Source organism: Camelus ferus, chromosome 5 (assembly GCF_009834535.1).
Source record: "Camelus ferus isolate YT-003-E chromosome 5, BCGSAC_Cfer_1.0, whole genome shotgun sequence".
NCBI lineage: Eukaryota > Metazoa > Chordata > Mammalia > Artiodactyla > Camelidae > Camelus > Camelus ferus.
Genome location: NC_045700.1, coordinates 96,705,431 through 96,728,625, shown reverse-complemented (window position 1 = coordinate 96,728,625; position 23,195 = coordinate 96,705,431). Strand labels below are relative to the sequence as shown.

Genomic DNA, 23,195 nt, shown 5'->3' with positions numbered 1-23,195 from the left:
GCAGACCTCCCGTCCCAGCTCTTCCATGGCGCTCTGAGCACCCGCATCTACCGCTGCGTCGGCAAAGCCCCGGCCAGAGTCGGCCGGCCCGTCGGGACCTGCTTGTGGCCTCCGGGCCTACGGGGCATCGGTCTGCCCCTCAGCCCTGTGCGGGGCCTTCCCGGGGCCTCTGCCCCAGCCATCTGCCGTCTGCCGTCTCCTTACTCCTGCTGATGAACACAACGGCTCTTGTCGGCATTCAATGCCTCAGCAGGTGCGGGAGGACCATGTCCAGATTCAGTCCATCTCTGCAAAGTTGCAGCACCCCATCCACTCATGTCATGGGCTCAGGTCACCAGGTTAGCCGTTTGCCAACTCCAGTCACCCTCTGACCCTGGAAGGGACTTCTGATGGGCATCAGAAGTTCCCAGCTTAATATCCCCCTCAGATTTCCACAGTGGTTTGCATGAGACCATCTCCTTAGTAGGGGAGTGTTCCACTGACTAGCCTCCTGGTCATACAGCCTGGCCACTGGCCACACCCACGAGTCCGTAGAAGCCCAGCATCGAGGCAGACAGCCTGCAGCTCAGCCCTCTGAGCTGATTTGTTTTCACCTTCTTCGATCAGACGGTGACCATCCAAGCAGGACGCTGCCCACTCCCCTCGGGACTGCCGTCCACAAGCCGGGCAGCCCTCTGCCCATCGAGGCCTGCTTCTAGGACACTGTCCCCGCGGTCAGGGGACAGTCCCAGGTCAGTGCCAAGGGATAAGAGGCTCCTACTGGCGTCCCCTGGTAGCACGCAACTGCGTGAGTAAGTAAATAAACGTCCGTCTGGTTCTGGAGCTCTCCCATCACCGACGTCCCCACGGGCAGTTTCTTGGGCGTCACTTAAGCTGTCGTGAGTGTTGCAGGTTTCAGGATTACTCTGTGTCCCTGGGTCACAGCCACGTTCTCCATCCAAGCCCAGTAGCAGGCTGACTGTCTCTCAGGTGGAAAGGTGCTGCTCCAGCATCCCAGTGGTGGCCGCTGGGTGGCGCTCACTGACGTTTGCCGTGAGGCCCAGTCTGTGCTCCACGCTGGGCAGTAGCCCTTTGTGCCTTCTGGCTCAATTCGGCCTTACTGCCCTCCAGCTTCTAGCGGGACATTAGTTACGGTGGAAATCCCTTGTGTCCACCAGGTGCCTGATACTCTTTCAAAGTAAGAACCTCTGCGGGCTGGACCGCCTTGCTGATCTCCGTTTAGAATGCCCGGTCCGCGTGGGCTGGAGGCTGGGTCCGCAGGCCTCCCGTGTTACAGGGCGCGGGAGGGGAAGCGTCCCCGGCAGACGCCGCGTTGTCCCCACGGAGCGTTCAGCGGAGCAGATGCGGACACCTCGGGTGAAATCTGTGCAAACACCCCGACCTTCACCCAAACCCCCACCTCGTCACCTCCGTGACCCCGACGCTCTCGAGCCCACTGTGGCTTCTCCTGGCACTTCCCCCAAGGTCTTGGCATCAAGCTCCCAGTCAAGGAGTCCCAGAAGCGAGTCGCCTTCGAGTCGCCCCAACCTCCCCGTGAGCTTCCGCGCGGGGCCGAGGGGGCACTCCCCTCCACCAGCGTCACGCTGACGTCCCCTTAGAAGGTGCGTGCGTCCGTTCTATCCCACTCGTGGGAAGTGTAAGCACAGACCCTCGCTGTTGCAAATAAATAAAACAATCCAGAACCACAACAGGGACCCTGCTTTGCTGTCTCAAGTAATTCTGATGTTTTTCTCTTGGTTTTACTGCTGTTGGCTGAGTGGCCACACAGCGTCTCAGACGGGGGCCTGGCGGAAGTGTGGTTTTTAGGGCACTGGTTCATAAATGCACGTTCTGTACGTGGGAGCCTTGTCTGACTCAGTGCCCGCCGCGCCGGGTTTCCACGCGGCGCAGGCCGAGCCCTCCTGTCGTGCGGGTCACAGGGCGCCTCCTGCTGGAGGGCCCTTGGTCTCTCACACACAGCGACTTTGAACTTTCTCTCGTTGGGTTTCACTGCTGTGGCCAAGTGGTCACGCAGTCGCTCACACTGAAGCTGGACTGTAACTCTGAGGACGGCGATCTGTCCACGGAGCTCACGTGGACACGGCCTTCCTGAGCGGACGGTCCCTCCCCGCGGTCCTGCACGAGGACAGACGGGGTTTGGGGGCGGCCAGCCCTCCAGGCCCCAGAACAGGAACTTCCGGGGGAACCGAGAGATGGATTTACTCTGGTCGCAGGACCAACAGGCTCGACTAACTTTGTACTTAAAAGCACCTGGGGGCCCCTGCCAAGATGCCCGCTACGTAAACCCCCACGAGCGGCGCGTGTTCGGGGCTCGGGAGACCTGCCCGAGGGGCCGCCGCCCCCGCCTCCGCCCCGCCCGCGCCCAGCTGCGCACGCAGGCCACCTGCTCAGGCGGGACTTCTCCTCGAGAGGCAGCCCGGCCTCCCAGCTGGTTTCCCGGTGGGACCCTCCCCCCCACCCCCACTCTGACCCCGACTAGCGGCACTCAGACCCTGGGTCCCCGAGCCCACGTGGGGGTTCCTGCAGGGAGACAGGGGCCCCGGGCCAGGTCCAGGGGGGCCTGACCTCTGCTGTGACCCCTGGGCACCGCGGGCTCGCTCTCCTCCCGCTAATCTCCCCCGGGCTCTGCAGGGAGACAGCCCTAACCTGCCGAGAAAGGGCCCAGGTGCCCGGAGCAGGGGCCGCAGGTCACACCCACCCCTGCAGCCAGGCCTGCCCCAGGCAAGGTGGGAAGGTGACAGAGAAGTTCCAGGACCCCTGGCTCCCTCCCCTGCTCGCAAATCTGGTCCTGGGTTTGGAAAAGACCTCAGACATCCAAGCCCTCACCTGCTCCCTGGCCACACCCGGTGACAGTAGGATCTGAGGGCTGGGGGCAGGTCAGAGCTCTGCGGGGGCAGGGCCAGCCAGAGACACAGGCCCACTGAGGCCCCACTGAGGCCCCTGCACGACTTGACCTTGGCCACTGGCAACCCCGCGCGCTCAGCCCCTCTCACCACTGCCGTCGGGTCAGGTAGGGCTGCCGTGGGGCTTGACCCGGTCATGGGCGCCCAGATGTCCTTCAGTCCTCGGGGCACTGTCAGAGCATGTCACCACCAGGGACAAAGGCTGCAGCCACCTCCATCTTTCTCTCCCTCTCTCTCCCCCACTTCCAGTGCCAGCACCAGGGTTCCCGCACAATCTGGGACAAGGTTTTCCCTCTCCTGACCTCGGGGGGTTCCACCGAGGGCCCCTCCAGAATGTGGACCCACCACCTCCCCGCCCTGCCCAGGGGGACGGGGGCCCCTGCCCTCGGCCCTGAGCCCGGGCATGGACCAGTGGCGTCCGACCCGGTGGGGGGCTTTGTGGGGGGATCCTTTCTAGGCCTCACCATCAGAGGCTTTTGCTCGGCCCAGGACTTTTGTCCCTATCCCCCAGCCTCTGCTGTCGCCCTCCCTTCCCCGTCCTTGCCTCCATACAACCCTCACCTCCGGCCGCCCCGCCCCGCCCCTGGACTGACGAGGCAGCTGACGGCCTGCCGGGTGGGGGCAGGACAGGCTCTCCCCCCTCAGCCCACCGTCCTCCTGAGAGCAGCTGCAGCCAGGCTTAAAGCCCCAGCGGGGCAGGACAGGCCTTCATGGAGAAGCCAGCTGCCCCAGATGGAGAGACCCACGGACGGACGCCAGGCCCCGCCAGACAGACAGCTTGCTCTTTTCATGTGGAAATACACTTTGAAGGGGAGACACGGCCTTTGAGGTGGGAGGCTGTCAGAGGCAGCGGCCAGGAGGCCCTGCCAGGGCCGGCCCGCCCCCCGTGGCCGTGCGCTCTCAGGGGCGTCACCAGACCCGTCCTGCGCAGGCGTCACAGGAACGCTGCTGGGGCAGCTGCCTCCTTTCCTTTTCTTTCTTTTCTTTTTCTTTAAAGAAAGGAGCAATAGCTAGCTAAGATTTGTATCCACTTTCTCTGTCCAAATCCAGCCTTCCTCCTGTCAGTCCTGAGTAGAATGACCCTGTTGAAGCTTTCAGGTCACAAACTGTCTCCTTTCACGTCGCGTCCGCCCCGCAGCACGCCAGCCCCAGTGGTCGCATCACGTGAGGAAGCTGGTTTGCCGGCAGGCCTGCCCTTCCTGCCCCTTGTCTTCCCCCGTGCCCTGAGTGATGGCAGTGACCTAGACAAGGGTGTTCAGGGCCCCCGCCGCACTGCGACCCCGTTACCCTCGGCTGTGGACCCCACGTCACATTCGTCCTCCGTGTACTCAGGATGGAGATGGATGCTTACTGCTGTAAGATAGGCTTTGTCAGAGCACAGTCATCGTCTGCGAAGTGGGAAGGATGCAAGTAAGGTTCCTGCTAATACTGGGAAAAAGAGTGTAGCCCTCTCCTCTTAAGATGAATTTAAAAATAAAAACGGTCAGGAGTCGAGCAGGGTGGGGCTTCCCAGCAGCGCCCTCGGTCTCTGCGTGAAAGCCGCCGGCCACTTAGATGCTGCCTCAAACCCAGGTCTGAGCAGAAGCAGTGGGGTTCTGGGCGGTTCTCTGGGTCCGTCCTCGGCAGCCACCCAGCCCTGGTGGCTCCTCAGGGGTTCCAGATGGCCACCGCTTCCCCGGAGGTTCCTCACCTTCAGCTGGCTGCTCCTGAGTGCTCACACTTCCTCAGGCCCTTCCCAAGCCCCCCACAGCCAGCCCGCTTCAGACCCCCCCAGGGGGACTGTGGCCGCGCACAGAGCAGCGCCCCAGCCAGACACACTGCCCCAGGTGTGGTCGAGCAGAGGGGGAACAAGCTTGTGTCCCCACGTGCTGGGCCCCACTCTCCTGGTGATGCGGCCTCTAAACTGAACCAGCTTTTTTCCCCGATGCCTGTTCCTTGCTCGTTCGTGGTGAACCCACACTGACTGATGTGCCGCACGGCCCCTAAGCCCCTGAGGGGGGTCTGGGTGCAGACTTGGCCTGTCCTGGCTCAGAGGCCGGCCTGGTGTGAGATGCCCAGTCCGTGGGTTGTGATCAGGGCTCAGAAGTCAATTCTTGGGACGCTTGTCCGGTGAGGGGCACCCGTGGGCAGTGGAGGGACAGCTCTGCCTTGACCTGTGCAGGCTTCACAGCGCACTGAGCCTCTGAGCTCAGAGGGAGCCTCAGAATCCTTCTTAACACCGGGCTCTAGGAAGCTACAACCACCTGGTGAGAGCTAACCTTCCTGTGAAAAGTCCTTTCTGCTGCCACTCTACACTGGCCATCTGGGCACCCCTGTCCTCGCTCCCACAGCACTCGGCGGGGTGGGCAGCAGGACTGGAGCCAAGCCCCAGGCCCGATTCCGCCTTTCTCCCTGGATTCTCAAGTCTGGTCAAGAACAGGACTGGATGTCCACCCTAGGATAAGAATACTCCTGGTCCCTCGGAAAACGAAAACCCTGCAGGGTCAGGGTGACAGACGTCAGGGACTGGAAAGTGTCAGCTTGGCCGCGCCCCCTTCAGCAGGGTGGGGTTGGGATGACAGCAGGCAGGGTTTGGAGGGGGAGCTGGAGGACCAGGAGGGGTGCAGACACGTGGGCAGGACTGTATGGGACATGTGTGGGGGCCGCACCGGCTGGGTGAAGGGAGTGGGCATCATGGAGACCACTGTTGGGGACAGAGGGTGGGGAGAGTCACAGGGAGCACTGGATTAGTTGGGGGGGCCTGGTCCCAGGGCTGGTGCCCGTGTCTGGGGGCCCCGGGGGTGTCCTGAGGTCGAGGGAGGAGGCAGGGTGGAGGGAGGAGAGGGTGCACACCTGCCTCTGGGGTCCACCTGCTACCTCACACCTGCGTTCACCCAGTCCCTGCTCCACCGTACGCGCCTGGCCCCCCTCGTGCCTTCCCAGGACAAATGCAGCCAGCCCTGCCCGGGGCACATGGGTGGGCAGAGGTGACCACAGGCTTGGGTCCTGAGAAGAGAAAATGAGCGGGGCCCCTTTGAGGACGGCCTAGGGGGAGGGCCTGGGGGCGAGAGGCAGCCTGAGGAGGGGTGAGAAGGTGGGGCCGAGTGCCTGGGCTGGCAAGTGGGCAGCGGCTCCACTGATGCTGGACAAAGGCGGAGAGGACCGAGGCCTGGCTGGGGGGGCCTGGTTGTAGAGGCTGGGACCCTGGTCCGTGGTGGTGGACGGGGTGGGGCAGGTGTTGGACGTCCAGATCATCAAAGTGCTGGAAAGGTCTGGCCCAGTGGAGGGCCAGGGGCTGAGCGCGGGCAGTTGGGACGCAGACGGAGGGGCTGGGCTGGAGACTCCTGCACTCAGCGCCCTGAGTGGCTCTGCGCCCACTTCTGCCTGAGGCTCCTGGTGCTGAGGAGTCAGAGACGGGGCTGTTCTGTCTGCGGCAGGTGTCTTGGGGAGGCCCACGTGCTGACCGAGGGAAGCCTGAGGTCTCCAGAGCCCAGAGCCACCTGCCAACACACAGGAAGCTCCCAGAACTAGAGCAGGGCCGCCCCGACCCGACGTGCATGTCCAGAAGTGAGTGCGGGCCTCTCCCTCAAAACTCCAACTGATCTGCGGTAAGACGGCAGCCCGTTGAAGTTGCAGGGGCCCTGTGAGTTGGAACCCCAGAGTGTGGACCCCTAAGCACGGACCCCCCTCCCGAGAATGGACCCTTTCCAGGCCTGGAACCCCCTGAGTACAGACCCTCTGAGCAGGACGCCCCTGAGCATGGACCCCACTGAGCAAGACCCCTTTTGCTCAGGACCCCCTCACATGGACTCACAGAGAGTGCATCTCTGAGTGAGGTCGCCCTGAGCCCGGGGCCTCGTGGGACTGCGTGACCACAGGCCTGAGAGGCTGGCCCTGCCGGGACTCGGCTGCCACGCCTGGGCAATCGCATGGATGGGAGAACAGGGCAGGGAGGTGCCTCGGGGCCGGAGGACACGCAGGTAAGGGGAGGCAGAGCTGGGGTTGGCCCAGGCGCACGTGGATGGCGCCCGCTGAGGCTCTGAAAAGCTCTGCTTGCTGCAGCTCGAGTCTGGACGCCCGGCCCCGCACAGGGAGGCAAAGAGGTGGCTCAGCACACCAGCCTGGGTGTCCCCTGGCAGGACTTCCAGCTTCCCCCGCCCCCGGAGGAAGCACCAAAGCACGTGCCCCCGGCCACCCCTCCCTGCCCCCCGCCCCCAGGACAGCTCTGCAGACGCTGAGGGGCCGAGGGGCTCTGGAGGAAGAAAGTGGGTCGTGGCCTCCAGCATGGCCCTTCCAGGTGCTGCAGACAGCCCCCATCTAAACTCCAGATGGACGGGGAGTGGGGCAGGGGTGGAGAGCAGATGGGAGTGCCCAAGGAGAGCCCCCAGGTGGAAAGCCCTAGAAAGCCACCAGGGAAGATGGCCCCAGGCCCTCCCCACACACACATCATGAGAGCGTGAGTGGCCTGCACACAGCCCAGGAGAAGAGCTTTATTCTGGCCCTGTGGGTCTCACGGCCCCCAGCAGGCACCCGCCCCTGTGCCGCAGGTGAACCCAGTTCTAGGCACAACAGGTGTGCAGCCCCGTCCAGGGGTCCATAGGGTTGGCCGTGCTCAGGCCCCAGTCCTCCTGCCCTCATCGCTGTCCCTTCTCTACCCCAGGGGTGGGGGTGTCACCTCCCCAAGCTCCACGCCTGGATTGTCCTGACCACATGGGACTCCTGAGAGTGCCCACAGCCCACAGTGAGGTCAGGGCTGATCCCGGGGCTCCTTGTTGCTGGTCACAGGCTCCCCCGGTGGGCAGCACTTCCCGGGAGCCCGTGGCTCCTCTCCTAGGCCAGGGTCACACACAGAGACTCCTGGCTCTTATGGGCCTTGGCACTGGGGGGCACGGCCAGCGCAGATGCCTCCTGGAACTCCTTGGCCATGTAGTAGTAGCAGACAGCGTCCAGGCAGCAGTTGGCATTCGAGAGTTTGCTAGTGACGTCAAGGGCGAGGTGGAGGGCGCAGGAGTGCAGGCCCGTGGCCACCTGCACGGTCAGCACCACGTGAAAGGGCAGGAAGCAGACCACGAACACCACCAGGTTCGCCCAGACCATGCGGGCGGCCTTCTGGGTGGACTCCACCTGGCCTGTGTCAGCCGCTGGCTTCGGGGCCAGGGCGGCCACCACCTGCAGGGAGCAGAAGACCAGCACGGCCAGCGGCAGGTAGAAGCCCAGCAGCGAGAAGATGGTGGTGTAGGAGCTCTGCCGGGAGCTGTTGGAGAAGCAGAAGCCGCCCTCCTGCCTCCCCAGGAACCAGCGAAGCACCAGGGAGCTGACCACCAGCGCCCAGAGTGCCGCGCACACGGCCACGGCCCGCCGCGGGGAGCGGAGCGCACGGGCGCGCAGCGGGTGCCGCACGGCCACATAGCGGTCCAGGGCGATGGCCATCACCAGGCTGATGCTCATGTACCTGTTGACCAGGTAGACGCCCTGGGAGAGCTGGCAGAGCAGCGTGTCCGTGGGGCTCTTCCTCTTCAGGGAGTGCAGGAAGAAGGGCAGGGCGCAGAGCAGGCAGAGGTCGGCCACGGCCAGGTTGGCCATGTAGATGCGGGTCTCCGTCCACCGCTGCAGGCGGTGGCACAGCACCCAGAGCGCCCAGCCGTTGAGCAGCAGGCCCAGCACGAGGAGCGCGCCAGTGTAGGTGTAGAGGACCTGGGCGCTGCCAGGCTTCTCCTGGCCGCAGGTTCTGTTGTCCATGGTCCTGGGGCTGCAGGAGGGGGCGGGCGTGAGGCGGCGGGCAGCGAGGGGAGCCTGGGCGGCCAGGCCCCACCCGCCTCTGGCCAGGGATGCAAGAGGTGCGCCCCACCCACATTCGGGAGCCCAAACTCCACCTTCCCTGAGAAGTCACGGAAATTGCCGGGAGCCCCGAGGCACCCTCCAGGCCACCCTGCCCTGCCTGCTGGACGGTGGGAAAACCAAGGCCTTCAGAGGCCTGCGGAGGCAAGGAGGCAGTGAGCCAGCCCTGGACTGGAACCAGATCCCCATCCCTCCCCCAGCCCTTCTCTCCAGGGATCTGTTTGCTGCTGGTCAGAAAGCAAGGCAGGTGCTCACTGTCCACCTCCAGGCCCCGCTGCGCCAACTCCACCATCTCTCGGGACAGGTGGCCCAGAGGGTGGCCAGTCTCACACCAGCCCCAGTGCCATCCTCACCAGGGAGGGCTCAGAGGCTCAGGACAAAGCCCAGGGCGGCCCGTGGCCCCCTCCACCCCGTCCCCAAACCGGCTACAGGAGGTGCCTGCGTCTGACCCACACCCATACCTCAGCAGGCGTTGGCCTCTCCCCCACCTGGCCACTGGCTGCTGCGGTCCAGGACAGCAGGGGTTGTGGCTCAGCCAGCCCGCCCTCCGGGAAAGTGCAGAACTCTGGTCTCCCTCCTGCCTCCCCCCACTGCCGGGCTGAGAGCTGCCCGTCACCCCCTCCCGAGGAGGGGTCGCTGGGGCCCCTCCGGGCACTGGCCTGCCTCACTCTCTCCCTCAGAGAGCATGGCTACCACAGTCCTCTGCCCTGAGGTCCCACTTAAACTGGCCTGAGCCCCATCTGGGGCCAGGAGTGCCTCTTGTGCTCCCGATGGTCAGAACCATGAGGGCAGCCCCACCCCTCCAGGCCCAGACCAATGGCTCAGAGCCGGCCTCGGGGTGGAACTGGGCGTCCTCCACCATGTCCTGGTCAGAAGCACCCACACGGCCCCTCACTGCCCTGGTCAGCGGTGCCCGCGACAGTGGACAACGGCAGCCCCTTCTGCATGAGCAGCAGGCCTGGCCCCTCCCCTAATGCCCCCTACCCAGCCAGCTGTGTTGGGGCTGGGCCCTGGTCCCCAACCCCCAGGGGGGCAACTTACAGTCTAGCTTCAGTGTGGCTTGATATTTTGTGAGGGAAAGTTAAAAAAACTAACTGCAGTCTTTAAAATTTCCTTTTATAATAAAACAAACTCCTAATTATCAGGGAGAAGGGCACCCAATTTGCACGCATCTTAAGGTGGCTCAGGAGACTTTGAAGTGATACCCGTCCTTGGGGTCTCACCTCTGTCCTTTGGGGTGCCTCCCAAAAGTGTTTGGGAAGCCAAATCCCAAGGTCCTTATCAAATAGCAGGGGGTCCCCAGAAGCCACGGCAACCAGCTCAGGTCCCTGCCAGTGCCGGGCACTGGCACGGGGTCCCGTATCCAGGACACGGAGCCCAACAGCGTCCTGCTCAGGTGTGCAGACCCGTCACCTCCAACATTTGCTCTGCAGAATTGCTCTAGGCTGCCTGGGGCCCCCTGCAGCCCGGCCAGTGCTCAGAGCACTCAGCTGCCAGGGGCCGCTTCCTGCCGGGGAGGCTGTCCCTGGAGGGGTAGCAGCACCTCAGGGGCACCGCTTCCTGCTGATGGTGAGATCAGTCTGCTGTCTCAAGCGGAGGTAGGAAGCCACCCTCTGATTCCGCACTGAGATAACCATACCATCAGCTGGAGAGACATCCGGTCGCCTTTGGGAGATGCGAGCACACGGCAGTCTCCAGCCAGCCCTCTGCTGTCTGGTCGGCCCTGCCTGTACCCCGCTCCCTGGGAACCCAGCAGACTCCCTAAATGGGATCTGAGGCAGAGTGGGGTGCAGACTCGTCGCCCAGGCACCATAAAGACCTCCAGAGCTGGGACCCCACTTTTGAAATCGCCCAGGATCCAGGACAGGGGTGTGTGAGTGAAGCGAGTTTCCCAGAGCAGCGCTCACTGTGCTAGGAATGCAGCGCTCAGACACTCCCTCCTCCAGCTTCACGTGCTGGTCGCAGCCCATGGAGAGACTTCGGAGACGAAGGAGGAGGGGGCCCAGGCCCCAGGAGACACCCCAAGTTCCTCTGCACTGTGACCACACTCATGTCCATCAGGACACTCTGCTGGGGTGCAAAACCCCCCTCACAGCCCTCCCTGCTGAGACCCCTGGACCCACAGTTGGCACAGACCTGCAGTCAGCCTCAGTTTCCCCAGAGGAGCTGTCTGCCCCCTGACCTGCAGAAGCCTGTGCAGGGGCTGCCTGAAAAGTGGTGGAGAAGCTGGGCTGGAGTGAGCCAGCCCCCTGGGCCACCCGTCCTTAAGGCAGGGAGGTGGTGGTGGGTGATGACAGCAGAGTGGGTGTGACGGGACTCCCCATCGCCTGTGCCAGCCCCAGCCCAGGGCTGCCTGAGGGAATTTCTGGGAGAGGAAGCGGGGTGCCAGTGGCCGCCAGCTTCAACACCTCCAGAGAAGCAGCGTGCTCGCTGACACAGAGCATTTGTTCTGAAAACAACCTGCGCTAGAAAGACCAGAGCCCTCCCCGGGAGGAAGGCGTCCTCTCCCCGACTGACTCCGGAGAGTCCTGTGCCTTTCCCGGGGCTGAGCTCCCAGTGGCTGCGGTCAGTGCCTCTGCCCTGGCTCCTGCCCAGCACGCTCGCGGGAAGGCACCTTCACACGCACCGCACCCACGCCGACCGGGCGACCCCCAGCATGTGTGGACGCAGGTGCCCGGCCCACTTCCTGCCGCCCTGCCCTGCTCTGCCTGCCCCTCCACCAGCTGCCTCCTCACGCCCACCTCCTGAGAAGCCTGCCTTCCAGACCACCCCTTCCCCAATCCAGAACGTTCTCCTGCCCAGCTCCTCCAGGCCCCCAGGGGACATGCTCTTCGGCAGGCCTCTCCACTCTGAGCTCAGGGCGGGGAGACCCTGCGCAGAGGGGCTGTCCCTCCCCTGCAGACCAGCCCCCCCAGCCCCACACGCCTGAGGGCAGGGCCTTGTGCCCTCAGCTTGGGCTCCGCAGCACCTCTCTCCGCACACACTGCCAGGGGCTGGGGAGAGCTCCCACCCGGCCCCTGCCCATTTCACAGGCGGAAAGTGAGTCCCAGAGAGGGGAGCGGCTGGCCCAGGCCTCCTGACCCTGAGACCAGGGACCCTACCCAGAGGCCCCTGAGGGGGGCCTGGTCCCACCGTCCGGATCCAGGCCTGGCAGTCCCCACCATGGGCCCGTCCTCTGCCTTGCCCCCTGCCTCTCGCTGCCTCTCTGTCCAGCCCCCTCCTCCTGCCCCCAGCCTCCCCAACCTCCTCTCGCTGAATGGCTTCGAGCCCCTCCCTGTCTGGTTTCCTCCCCTGAACTCCGGAATGAAAGTAGCCCTTCTGCGTCCTTAGAACTTGCCTGTGGCTGGGACCCCAGCTGTTCCCGCACAGAGTAGGGCCTGAATAAATCCTGTCCCCCCCATCAGCAGCAGCCCCAACTGGAGAACCCAACTGGGTGGCCAGCGTCCCCGAGCACTAAGCAGACTCCTGGCGCACAACAGCGCTCTGTAAACACTGTGGCCGAAGCTCTGGGCCTCCCGGAGCGGGGTGGGGTGCCTCCCACCCCCACCCCGCGACCCCGCAGCCCTTCCCTCTGCCAGGCATGCCTCCCTCCCAGTTCAGGGCCGGGTCCTCTCCTCGAGGTCCACTGAATCCTGGGGGTCCGAGAGGCCTGGCCCACCGGGCAGGCCTCAGATTCCAGACTAGGCCCAGTCTCGCTGCTGGGCCGCCTCAGAACCATAAACGACCCTCCTCGGAGAAGGAGTGACCAGGGCCCCGCGGCCCCACGGCCGGCGCCCATGGTGGAGCCCCACAGCCTGGGGCCCAGGCAGAGCTCCACCTGCGAGGCGTCCTCTCACATCGCCCCACACCACCCCACTCCCTCAGTCCCCGCACCCTCCTCTCCTGCCTCGCACCTGCTGGCCCAGGAGAGCAGCACGGCAGGCCTGCGGGTGGCGGGGGTCCAGGCGCTGGTCTGAAGGAGGACCCTTCCTGCCCCCTCCTCCTGACCCTCCATCCCTCTGAGCAGTTGGGGTTGAGGGGAAGCCACAGACACATGTGAGGTGCGAATCGCTGTGCTGTCTGGATGAGCCCCCGAGGGAAGGGCCCGGGAGGCGGGGTCACTCCAAAGGCGGCTGCTGGATGTGGCCCAGGAACCTGGCAGATTCCAGGAGCTCCGCCTGCCCCCAGCCCTTCACCTGGGGTGGGAGCAATGCCCCCGCCCTCAGGGTCCAGAAGGGAGCACAGCCCTGGGAGTGGGGGCTCAGGACCCTGAGGACATCAGGCGGGGTGTCCCTGGCTGGGCAGTGCGGCCACTGGCCGAGGGCCTTTCCCACCCCGGGCTCTCCTCCCCAGGCTGCTCTGCGCCCACGCCACCTCACTCTACACCACGGTCTGCCCCTCTTCCATGCCCACCCTGCTGGACACAGCTGGGCGGGCGAGGTGGCCGGGTGGGCTCGCCCGGCACATGGGGGGCAGGCACTCACAGCGTGGGGCTTCGCGGAGGGCAGGTCAGGACCGGGAGGCTTCTAGAAGGAGGTGGCACTGAGCTGGCCCTGGGAGGCGGGAGGAGGCAGAGATGGGGATGGGCTTCCTGGAAGATGGGCGGGCCTGTGGGAAGCAGAGGCTGGAGGCGGAGCAGGCGGGTGGGAGGGAGCTGGCAACCTCTCTTTCACAATCCCCAGCACAGGCCTCTGCCCGCAGCAGCTGGGTGGGAAGGGGGCTTGACTGTCCACAGGGAGACGTGGCCATCTGAGCGGCGGGTGGAGGGGAGCCCCCTGGCCCTGCGAGGCGGCGCTGCGGCGCCTTCAGAGCCCGACTGGGGGCTGGGCAGGGGCCAGTCTGCCTTCGACCTGCAGCCTGCAGCCTGCAGCAAAGGACTGCCCGTCCCTCCACCCCGCCTTTATCTGACATGCTGATTCGCCGTGGATTTTGTGTGACCCCTGCCGTGTTACAGTACCGCAGTGAAGTACTGTCCGCCCTGACAGCTGAGTTTGGGGGCTCTTACTTGCTGTGCGAGGCCAGGGCCTCCCTTGCCTCACCCTGGTGCCAGCCCTGCCCCAAGCGCCTGCTGGGGGCTGGGACCCAGGGAACCCCTGGAACCAGAGGCCTCTGGGCCTGGGCCCAGCCTTGGGCTGGCACCCCGGGAAGCTGAGGACACGGGCTTCTGCTCCTGCCACACTCTCTGGACCCTCTTCACAGAGTCCAGGTCTGGGAAGCAACTCTCCCCATCCCACTGGTCTGGCCAAAAGCCAGCCGGGGGGCCATTATCTGCCCCTGTCGTCACTGTACTGAAGGGGGAATGACGAGGACACCACTGCGGGGGTAGGGGGACAACCGAGACCGATGGGGGAGGGGAGGGGCAGGGGAGGGGGAGGTCCCTGGGGGGCAGGGAGAGGAGGTGACTGGTGCGGGTGGGTCCCAGGGCATCCACCCGCCTTCCTCCCCTGCTGGCTGGGCAGCCCTGCCCTGTGCCCGCAGGCTGGCTCTTGGCCTCTGGGTCCTTCTCTCACAGTCCCCCAGCCCCTCCAGCCTCCTCCCCACGCCAGGTCCTGCTCACTCTTCGCAGGCCCCTGTCCCTCCCACCTCACAGGAAAACCTCACAGGCCCATCATGAGGAAACACCCTTGAGCTCCACCCCAAACCTACACCTACCTCCGCACAGTTCACCCTGGGAGGGCTGCTTCTCCCCCAGAGGCCCTGGGCCTGGGGCTCACCTGAGCGGTCAGACTGGCCTCAGCTCCCCAGAGGAAGGGAGGGAGAGGCAGGGGACGGGACCCCTTCTTGGCCAGGCTGCCCTGTCACCCCACCCTGCAGCTGCTCTGCCTCCAGGGAGCCCTCTCTTTGCTGGGCCCGTGGCCCCCTCCCTTGTCCTTCCTACCTCTCGAAGGGGCAGTTGGATGAGCCCAGGCCATCAGCTCCACCCCGAGCCTCTCAGCCCCGCAGGGGACCCAGGGGTGGGAGCCGCAGCCCAGAGGGACAGAGAGGCAGTCCCCCACTGCAGAGCCACCTGGGAAAGGCTTCCTTCTGTGGACGACGGGGGGGCTGGCCAGCACGGGGACCAGGTCAGGAATCAGCCCTTGCTCCTTGGGTGCCAGGTGGCACTATGGCTGGTCTCAATAGGCTCTCGTCTGCTGGAAGCCCACGCGCCGGTGTCCTCGGGCGAGGTGGCAGGGAAGACCCCGCAGGGTGAGGGCTGCCGGTGAAACAGGAGTCGGGGGAGCTGACCATGGCTGGGCAGGAGACATGGCGTTCTCTGTGCTAGACGCCCTGCTTTGGTACATATTTGCAATTTTCCATAATAAAAAGTGTATAAAAATAGAGAAGCACTTGTGTGGCCATGGAAGGGTTTGGATTAGGCGGGCAGAAGCGGTGGCCAGGCAGCGGGGGCACGGACGGGGAGGGGCTGGCTGTGCGGGTCCAGCTCTCTGGCTCAAGGTGCCCTCAACCAGGACCTGCTCTGTCCCAGGCCCGGCTCTCACCCTGCCACCACCGCGAGGCCTCGGGTGTGACCTGGGGCTCATCTCCGTGCACTGCCCCCCAGCACTGCAGAGGGGGACTGCGTCATGGAAGTGGCGTGCGGTGCAGGGAGAGCCAAGGCCTTGACCCATGTGGGCGGGGGGCAGGGGACAGGGCGCCCAGCGCTCTGCCCCCTCCTGTGAGAAACACCCCATCCCTGGTCCCCACCCCCTACCGGCCACCTGCCACCCCACCTGGCACAGCGGCAGGTGCCGCCAAGGCCACCGAGGGCCCTCCTGTAGGAGGCCTTCCAGCACCGAGCTTGCAGCTGCCACCTCTCAAACTCAGAAACCTCCTCTGTCCCCACACAACTGCCTCCACGTGGCCTCCGAGGCCTCACCGTGCTCGCTCGCACGTTCATTCATTCATCATTCATTCAGCAAATGTGGCTGAGTGGCAGGGGGGCAGGAGGGGCGGGGGGGCAGGAGGGGCGGGGGTTGAGGGGGCTCCCAAGGATGGCTGCCCCGTCTCCAGAAGCTGGCGGCACACCCGGGGTGGCAAAGCCTTCGGTCCTCTGATCAGACGGCCTCCAGGCTCTGGAGCTGTCACTCCGCCTGTGACCACTGGCACACGCCAGAGTCCCGATGCGCAGAGGCCATGTGTCTGGGCCGTGCACTCTGGCCTGGGGCCCTAGGGTGGCAGGCCATTCTGGGGCCCCTGCGCCTGGACTGCCTGTCTCTCCCCCGTGCCCCCACTGTGACCATCCTTGTGCCCCAAGACAAACCTGGCCGTAGCCACTTTTCTGGGGCCCCTCCTGCAGCCCTTCGCTCAGACAGCGCAGCATCTGACAGACGGCCCTGCCCACCGGCGCGTCCGGCCCTTTCCCAGCAAGGTGGCCTGTGCCAGGAGGGAGGAGCCACCACAGGACAACAAGGGCACTAGGGGACTGCGAGGGCTTCCAGGGGGTCCTGAGGGGCCCCGAGGCACTGCTGGCCTGTCTGGGCTGCTGCCCAGGGTGCGTCCTGGGTCAGGTCATGGAGCAGCAGGCAGGCCCAGGGTGGACAGGTGTCCCGGCTCGGCCCCGCCCACACCCCACAGATCTGACACACAGGCCAGCAGGGGAGCGCCCAGGGCGCCGCCTTCCCGACCCCCACTCCCATCTCCTCCCAGTCAGCACAGCCCTGCCCTCGGACACCCGGGGACCCTGCACAGGGGCAGAGGCCCTCCTGCAACAGCTGGCCTCCTCCTCCTGAGGCAGCGCTGTGGCCCCCAGCCTGAGGCTCCTGGGGCAGGCGGACCCCAGAGGTGGACGGCTCCGCTGTGCAGGGCTGGAGGAGGCGGGCTGGGCGGAGGGCAGGCGATGCTCCTTCAGCCCTGGACAGCTCCCCCGGCCTCCTGGGCGCCCCCCTACCGCCGCCGGGGGTGGGGGGTGGGGGGGCTACGGGTTCCGCTGCCTCCTGCGCTGAGCCCTCCCTCCCGCCCAGGCCCTGCTGCTGGTGCGGCCGCAGGTTCCTGCTCCTCCAGGGCCTCCTTCCCCTTTCTCTGCCTGAGGCTTCTCTGACTGGAAGGCTGGCTGCTGGCCCCACGCCAGGTCCCCTCCTGGAGACGCTTCCTGCCTGACCCTCCAACCGCTGGCTGCCCGCCGTGGTGGTCTCGGGCCTCCCTTCCCAGCAGAGCAGAGACACCCACCCCAGCCCACTGGGCGCCCTACCGCTCCCTCCTCCTGCCTCCTCCTCCCTCCTCCTGCCTCCTCCTCCAGACGGCCATCACCCCGCGTGAGGGCTGCAGGTGCCTCCTGCTGACCCCGACTCTCTGGCTGGACCTTAGGCTGAGTCGCCTGCCTGGCAGAGGGGACCCTCATGGGAGCCAAGTATGTGCCCAGAGCATCTCATCCTTGCTTTAAAATCAATTGTGATGTCCAGCAGCTGTATTCAGAACAGGAGAGGGCGTCACCCTTGAAAGGGGATTTTCCCTCCCCTTCCCCTCCCCTCGGCTCTGGCTGATCTGAGCCAGTCGGTCTGCTGGGCCCAAGGAGTGGCCGCTTCACCAGCAGCCTGAGAGACACCAAGGCGGGCGGTCCTCAACTTCAACTTCCCCTGAGAAGTGCTCTGCTGAGGGTTACCGTGCCCTCCCCAGGCTGCTGGCCTTCCAAGACATTTCCTCTGCAGCTTGGGCAAAAGGCCAACTGATAGGAACAGACAGTTCCCTGAAAAGGAGATGTAAGTGGCTCGTTAAAGACAGGAAAGACACCCCATGACTCAAAAAGAGAACCACAAATTTAAAGTGCTCTGCAGTGTGATTTCGCCCCTGTCAGTTGGACCAGGTCCAGGAGGTTGGCCACAGTCCCTGGGGGAGACAGCCTCAGATGTCACCCACTGATATTCCACATGGCACAACCGCACCCCCCACCCTGCCCTTGAAGGGACATTTGGCAAGATCCAGCAAAATCAGGCACGCACTGCCCTTTGACCCAGTAACCCCACCGGCGGAACCATGCAGGCGTGTTATCCACACGGTTAAGTGAAGACCAAGCAGGCCTGGGTTTCAGTGAGAAGCAGCAGCGTGGACCTGTGCTGTGGCTTACCTTGAAAGCAAAGCTTTTGGTCCTGCCCACCGACAAGGCCCACGTCCCACACCCCCGACACCCAGGCCGTGGTCTCCAGCTGTGCTTTCTCACGAAGAGGAGGAGGCTACAGAGGGCAGTGGGGGCTTTCAGGTCTGGGTTAGGAACCACGTAGGATGTGCCCAGAACGGCTTTTCACCCCAGAGAGCCAAGCGGCTCGGGACCACAGGCCGCCGACAGAGGGACACAAGAGTCAACGCAAGCTCGCTTCTGGGGACCAGAGATGGGCTGATTTAAAATCTGCAGGAGAATAACTTCAACTTGAAACACAAACAAGTTTACATCCGTGAATTTGCAATTATACTTAGAGAGAAAACAAAAGCAGCCACTTCCTGAAGCGGTCTCACCAGAACCAGACGTCGCACCTGAGTCTGACGAGCGTCCAGAGGCCGCCGCCCGAAACCGGAGCAGGAGCAAGCACAGAGCACAGTCAGGGACACCCCCACACCCGGGCCGGGGGCCACTCCACAGGGCCAGGCACCCAAGCCAGGAGTCAGGAGGGGAGGGGGGGGAGACTGGGCGACCGTCGGGCAGCGGAGGGTGCTCCCTGGATCTGGATCCCACTCAGCTGCTGGTGCCAAGGTTAGGAGCTGAGCCAAAGTGCACAATCCAGCTTTTATTCACCTCATGCCAGAGGGAGAGAAAGGCGTGCACACACGTGTACAGATCTACACTATTAGCACACGTGTGTGCACGTATACGCCCGTGCACACACACACCCCTCTGCTGACCTACATCTATGGGAGGGCTCTTGGGTGGGAGGCAGACTGAGCTAGGAGGACAGAGGTCCCAGGCCCAGCGTGCTCCCGCTTGGCTCTTCCCCACTGGGCCTCACCCGCAAAGACCGGACCACGGGGAAACACCCACCATTTGGGAGGCGACACTCACTGCATGTGGAGGTAGAAGGAACCCGGGAGTTCAGGGCCCTCTGCTCTGCCTGGAAAGCAAGGGTCTCCTCAAAACTGGGGGCTGGGCTGCCTCTACCGCCCACTCGGGCGCCAGCCTCTGCACCCCCAGCCCCCAGCGCCACTGCACAGATGGGAAACCACAGTCCAGGAAGGGCTGGGATGGCTCGGGGATGCCAGGAGCCCCTGGAGGAGAGAGCTGGAATGCCCTGGCAGGCTCCTTCCCGGCACGATGTTGAGAGCGAGCACCTGGTACCAAAGGGCAGGGGGCGGAGCAGCCTGGCCCCGAGCTGGCCCTCCGATGCCGGGGACTGTGGGGGAAGAGGGCCACGGGTGTGTGGGGACGACGGACGGCAGGGGTGTGGGCGCGATGGGAAGGGGGAGTGGGACGGGGGGCTCCCTCCGCGGCTGCAGTTAGGGCTGGACTGGAGTGGGTGAGGGCGAGGTGAGGGGCAGCGCCAGGCCAAGGCCCACACGAGGGGTCAGGGAGCAAGGCTTGACTTTTCACTTTGTGCTTGTTCACTTAAAAAACCCGAAGAGTCTTTTTCCAGAAACATGCACGGGCACAAACACACACACACACACGTGCACACACACAGAGTTCAGGGCTGTTCCATGGGCCCTACCCTCACCTGGGCCACCGACCTCTGCTCTCACCCCTCACCTCCGCCACCTGCCTGTCCTGGGTCCCTCGCGGCAGGCTCGCCGCCCCCTCTCCATCTGCTCACTGCTTCCCACTGTTTGCTGAGACCCCTCTGGCTGGTCCCGAGCCGAGTGGGCCAGTCTCCTGCTCTAAGTCAGGGACAGTCCGCACAGCTTCAGTCGTGATGGGCCTGCTCTTCCAGGAGGTCGACACTGATTGAGGCAGATCGGTCAGGTTGCAGGGCTGCAGAAAGCCGGGGTCTGGCACTGTTTAGGTAGTGTCCCAGGAGAGGGTGGGGACGGGGGAATCTGCCTTGGGCAGCGGGGGGTGGGGGGTGAGCTGCAAGAAGCCCCCCTAGTTGGCCCTGGCCCTGCAATGCCCAACCCTGCTGGCCCTGCCCCCCCCCACCCCCACCCCCCGGAGAAGCCTGGCCCTGGATTTGGCTGACTGCCCCTGCAGAGCCCGGCTAGAGGACCATGCGATGGCTCTGGTCCCACACGCTCTCTGGAAAGATGGCCTCACACACGGCGTCTGCTCCCCCCAACCCTTGGTGCTCCACCACTGGGACCCAGGTCCCACGCGGCCAGCCCACAGACACGTCTCCCCCCGAGGGCCCTTCGGCCACTGAGTCGCAGACCCCAGCGGGCATCTGACAGGCTTCGCCTTACTCCCCTCCCCAGCAGCTTTTGGCACAGCTGAACCGTCCCTAGCTCTTTGTTTTTAAGTGTTTCAGTGAAACGTTGACGAGGTCTAAATGCACGCCAGGCGCGTGTGCACAGGGAAGGGGGAGGGCCTCAGGGGGCCTTCGAGGCCCCCTTGCATGCTGCCCAGATGCAGAAGCCCTTGGTGGCAGCACCTGGGGGCGGCCGCTGGGCCACTGCCTTTCTGGTTCTGAGACGTGGCACTTGCCCCATTTCGCCCCTTCCTCTCTGGCCTCTCCTCGCACACCCTTGTTGTTCTCCATGCAGGGCCCTAACTTGGGGTCCACTGGGGCTTGGTCCTGGGCCCTTTCTTGCCCCATCACACTCTCCATACCAGACTCAACCAGTCCTGCTGACCTAAGAATCACCCCTGTGCCCATGACCCCAGTGCCCGCTTCAGCCCAGACCTCTGGACCACACATGGGACTCCCCGCCAGGCACCTTCTCTCGGACATCTAACATGCATTTTAAGTGCACTTGACCAGAACTGACCACATGATCAAGCCCCTTCACCACCACCCACCACCTGCACTGTAATCATCCTTCAAAGTCCCCCATCTAGAGAATGATCCCGCTTGTTGCCCAGGCCACAATTTCCCCCCCTTCTCCTACATCCAGTCATCAGTAAGTTAAATATGTATATTGTAAACCCAACAGCAACCATTGAAAAAGTAAAACAAAGAGGCTTTTTAAATAAATAAGCCAACAGAGGAGATAAATGGAGTATAAAACAAAAGACTCAATTAATCCAAAAGAGGGAAGAGAAAGGGACAAAGAATAGATGAGACAAATAGGAAGCAGTAGGAAGGTGGCAGATCTAACCCGACCCTGTCACTAACCACACTAAACGTAACTGGCCTAAATACTCCGATCAAAAGTCAAAGACTGTCAAACTGGATTACAAAAGCAGGAAGTGACAATATGCTGTCTAAATGACACACACTTTAAACATAAAGAGAGGTTAAAAGTGAAAAGTGAAAACAAAGTGAAAGAATGAAAAAAGATATAAAATGAAAACACCAGTCATGGCAAAGCTGGATGGGGTATTAATGTCAAAGTGGACTTCAGCACAGGGAGCTGCACCGGAGACGCAAGGGACATTTCATACAATGAAAGGACTAACTCGGAAGTGATTAGACAGACTCGCGGCTCTGACAGGCTGTTCTGACCCCCCCTCCAGTGACTAAGAACTTAGCAAGGGTAGACTTGAACATCACCAAGCCGCTGCCCGCACTGATGCTCGCAGAGCAGCATGTGTAACAAGAGCAAACACACATTCTTTTCAAGTGCACATGTGAACAGTCTCCAAAATAGGCCACACACTGGGCCATACAGCAGGCCTCAGCACAAGAAAGACGATTTAAATCATACAGAGTATGTTCTTCAGATACCACACAACTAAATGAGAAATCAGTAACAAAAAGATACAAGATATCGAAAGAATGCCCAAATATTTGGAAATTAAATAACATAATAAACTCAAGAGTCAAATAAGTAATCAAAGGGAAACTGGAAAGCATTTTGAGCTACACGGTCATGGAAACACAACTTACCAGCATTTGCGAGATGAAGCTGACGCAGTGTTAGCGGGAAACGTGTGCTGCAGGTGTTTGTCTCGGGACAGAGAAAAGGCCTGAAATCATCGACCAGAGATTCCACTCTGGGAAGGTCAAACAACAGCAAATCAAGCCCAAGTAAGTGGAAGGAAGGAAATAAGAGAAAATTTAATATTGTAGAAAAATGACAATAGGGAAAAATCAATAAAATGAAACCTGGTTCTTTGAAATGATCAATGCAGTTGATAAACCTCTGGCTAAATGGATCAAGAAAAAAATCCACAAATACTAGTATCAGGACTGAAAACATAGCACTTAGATCCTACAGACATTGGAGTAACAAAGGGACATTATTAATAAATTTATGCAAAGACATCTGACAACTCAGTTGAAATACACAAATATCTTAGAAGCCATAACTTGCCAAAATTCACACAAGGAATATCAAATTTGAATAGCCTGTGTCTATGAACGTTGTTGAATTCATAATGAAAGACCTTTCCACAAAGAAGACTCCTGACCTAGATGGTGTCGCTGGGGAGTTCTATCAAACATTTAAGAATGAAATAATACCAATCTTAAACATATTCTGAAAAGAAATAAGGAGGAACCTTTCCCTACTCATTTTCGAAGACATGCTTTGCCCTCAGATCAAAACTAGACAAACTCACTACTACAGGAAACCTATAGGTCAACACCATGCGTGACCACAGACGCAAAGTCCTTGATGAACTTAGCTAACTGAATCCAGCAAGGTATGGAGCCAGTAATCCAGCGTGGACACACAGCGCAGGGTTATGAGGGATATTTTAACACTGGAACAGCAATCACTACAAGGCACTACATTAACAAGGCAAAGGAGGAAGCCCCTGGGCCGGATGGGGCCTCAGAGCTGCAGAGCTGACCGCTCCTGGGGACTGTGGGCCCAGCCTGCCCCTCAAAGCCTGTCCTCAAAACTAGGAAAGACCCATGTCCCAGGCCACATGTTGGGGTCAAAAACCCAAGGTCCCAGGAACAAAGGGCTCCCCCATTCATTTCAAGGCAGCAAAAGCTAGTTCACTTCTGTTAAACATTAGGGGGGAAGTCCAGCCAAAGCAACAAGGCAGACATGGGACCCTGACAAGGCATGCTTACGAACGAAGAGAGACAGAGGCCGAGAGAAAAGGGCCTGGAGCATCGCACAGCCTTGGCCCTGGCCTGGCTGGCTCTGTCTGGCTCACTCCGGCCCCATCCTGCCTCCTGCCCTGGCAGCCCTGCCCCGCTGGTCTCTCTCCCCAACATGGGGCTTCAAGGCACCAGGACTTCAATACTCACCCCAGATGCTCTGCTGCCCCCAAGGCCGACCAGGACGAGGGAGGGCCTTGAGAGAGAAGGCCCGGGGCCAGGACCAGGTCAGACTCGGCTCCCACTGAGAAGGCCGTGCACACTGCCCTGGAGCAGGAAGCGATGACCAGAAGGAAGCGCAGCCAGGCGGTTCGGGGCAAAGTCTGCTGAGGAAGCCCGGGAAAGGAGGCGTTCTCACCTGCACACCCAGACCCGCCTGTCAGGGTCAGCCAGGGACACAGCGCATGGAGGGAGGCGGCCTTCGCCCACTAGCAGGTCCACAGGACGG

General features: G+C 62.6%; 1 protein-coding gene across 4 annotated transcripts; it reads right to left on the bottom strand.

The window, feature by feature from the left end:
• Positions 1 to 7,343: 7,343 nt before the first annotated feature.
• Positions 7,344 to 23,029, bottom strand: GPR35 (G protein-coupled receptor 35). Of its 4 annotated transcripts, XM_032480701.1 has the most exons (3): positions 22,898 to 23,029; positions 21,581 to 21,687; positions 7,344 to 8,631 (listed from the first exon to the last, which is right to left on the bottom strand). In XM_032480701.1, exon 3 carries the CDS (start codon positions 8,619 to 8,621, stop codon positions 7,713 to 7,715), a length of 909 nt encoding a protein of 302 aa, XP_032336592.1. In that variant the 5' UTR covers positions 8,622 to 8,631; positions 21,581 to 21,687; positions 22,898 to 23,029; the 3' UTR covers positions 7,344 to 7,712. The 4 variants fall into 4 exon arrangements, with proteins under 4 accessions (XP_032336592.1, XP_032336594.1, XP_032336591.1 ...); XM_032480703.1 differs by lacking the exon at positions 21,581 to 21,687 and having other exon boundaries at positions 22,898 to 23,023; XM_032480700.1 differs by lacking the exons at positions 21,581 to 21,687; positions 22,898 to 23,029 and adding an exon at positions 13,184 to 13,778.
• Between the last annotated feature and the right edge of the window lie 166 nt (positions 23,030 to 23,195).

Coding starts and splice junctions, on each gene's coding strand:
- GPR35 (XM_032480699.1), bottom strand. CDS start 12,714: ATGGAGGGTCAGGAGGAGGGGGCAGGAAGGGTCCTCCTTCAGACCAGC. Junction 8,632..12,613: donor CTGCTCTCCTGGGCCAGCAG/GTGCGAGGCAGG, acceptor CCCCTCCTGCAG/CCCCAGGACCATGGACAACA.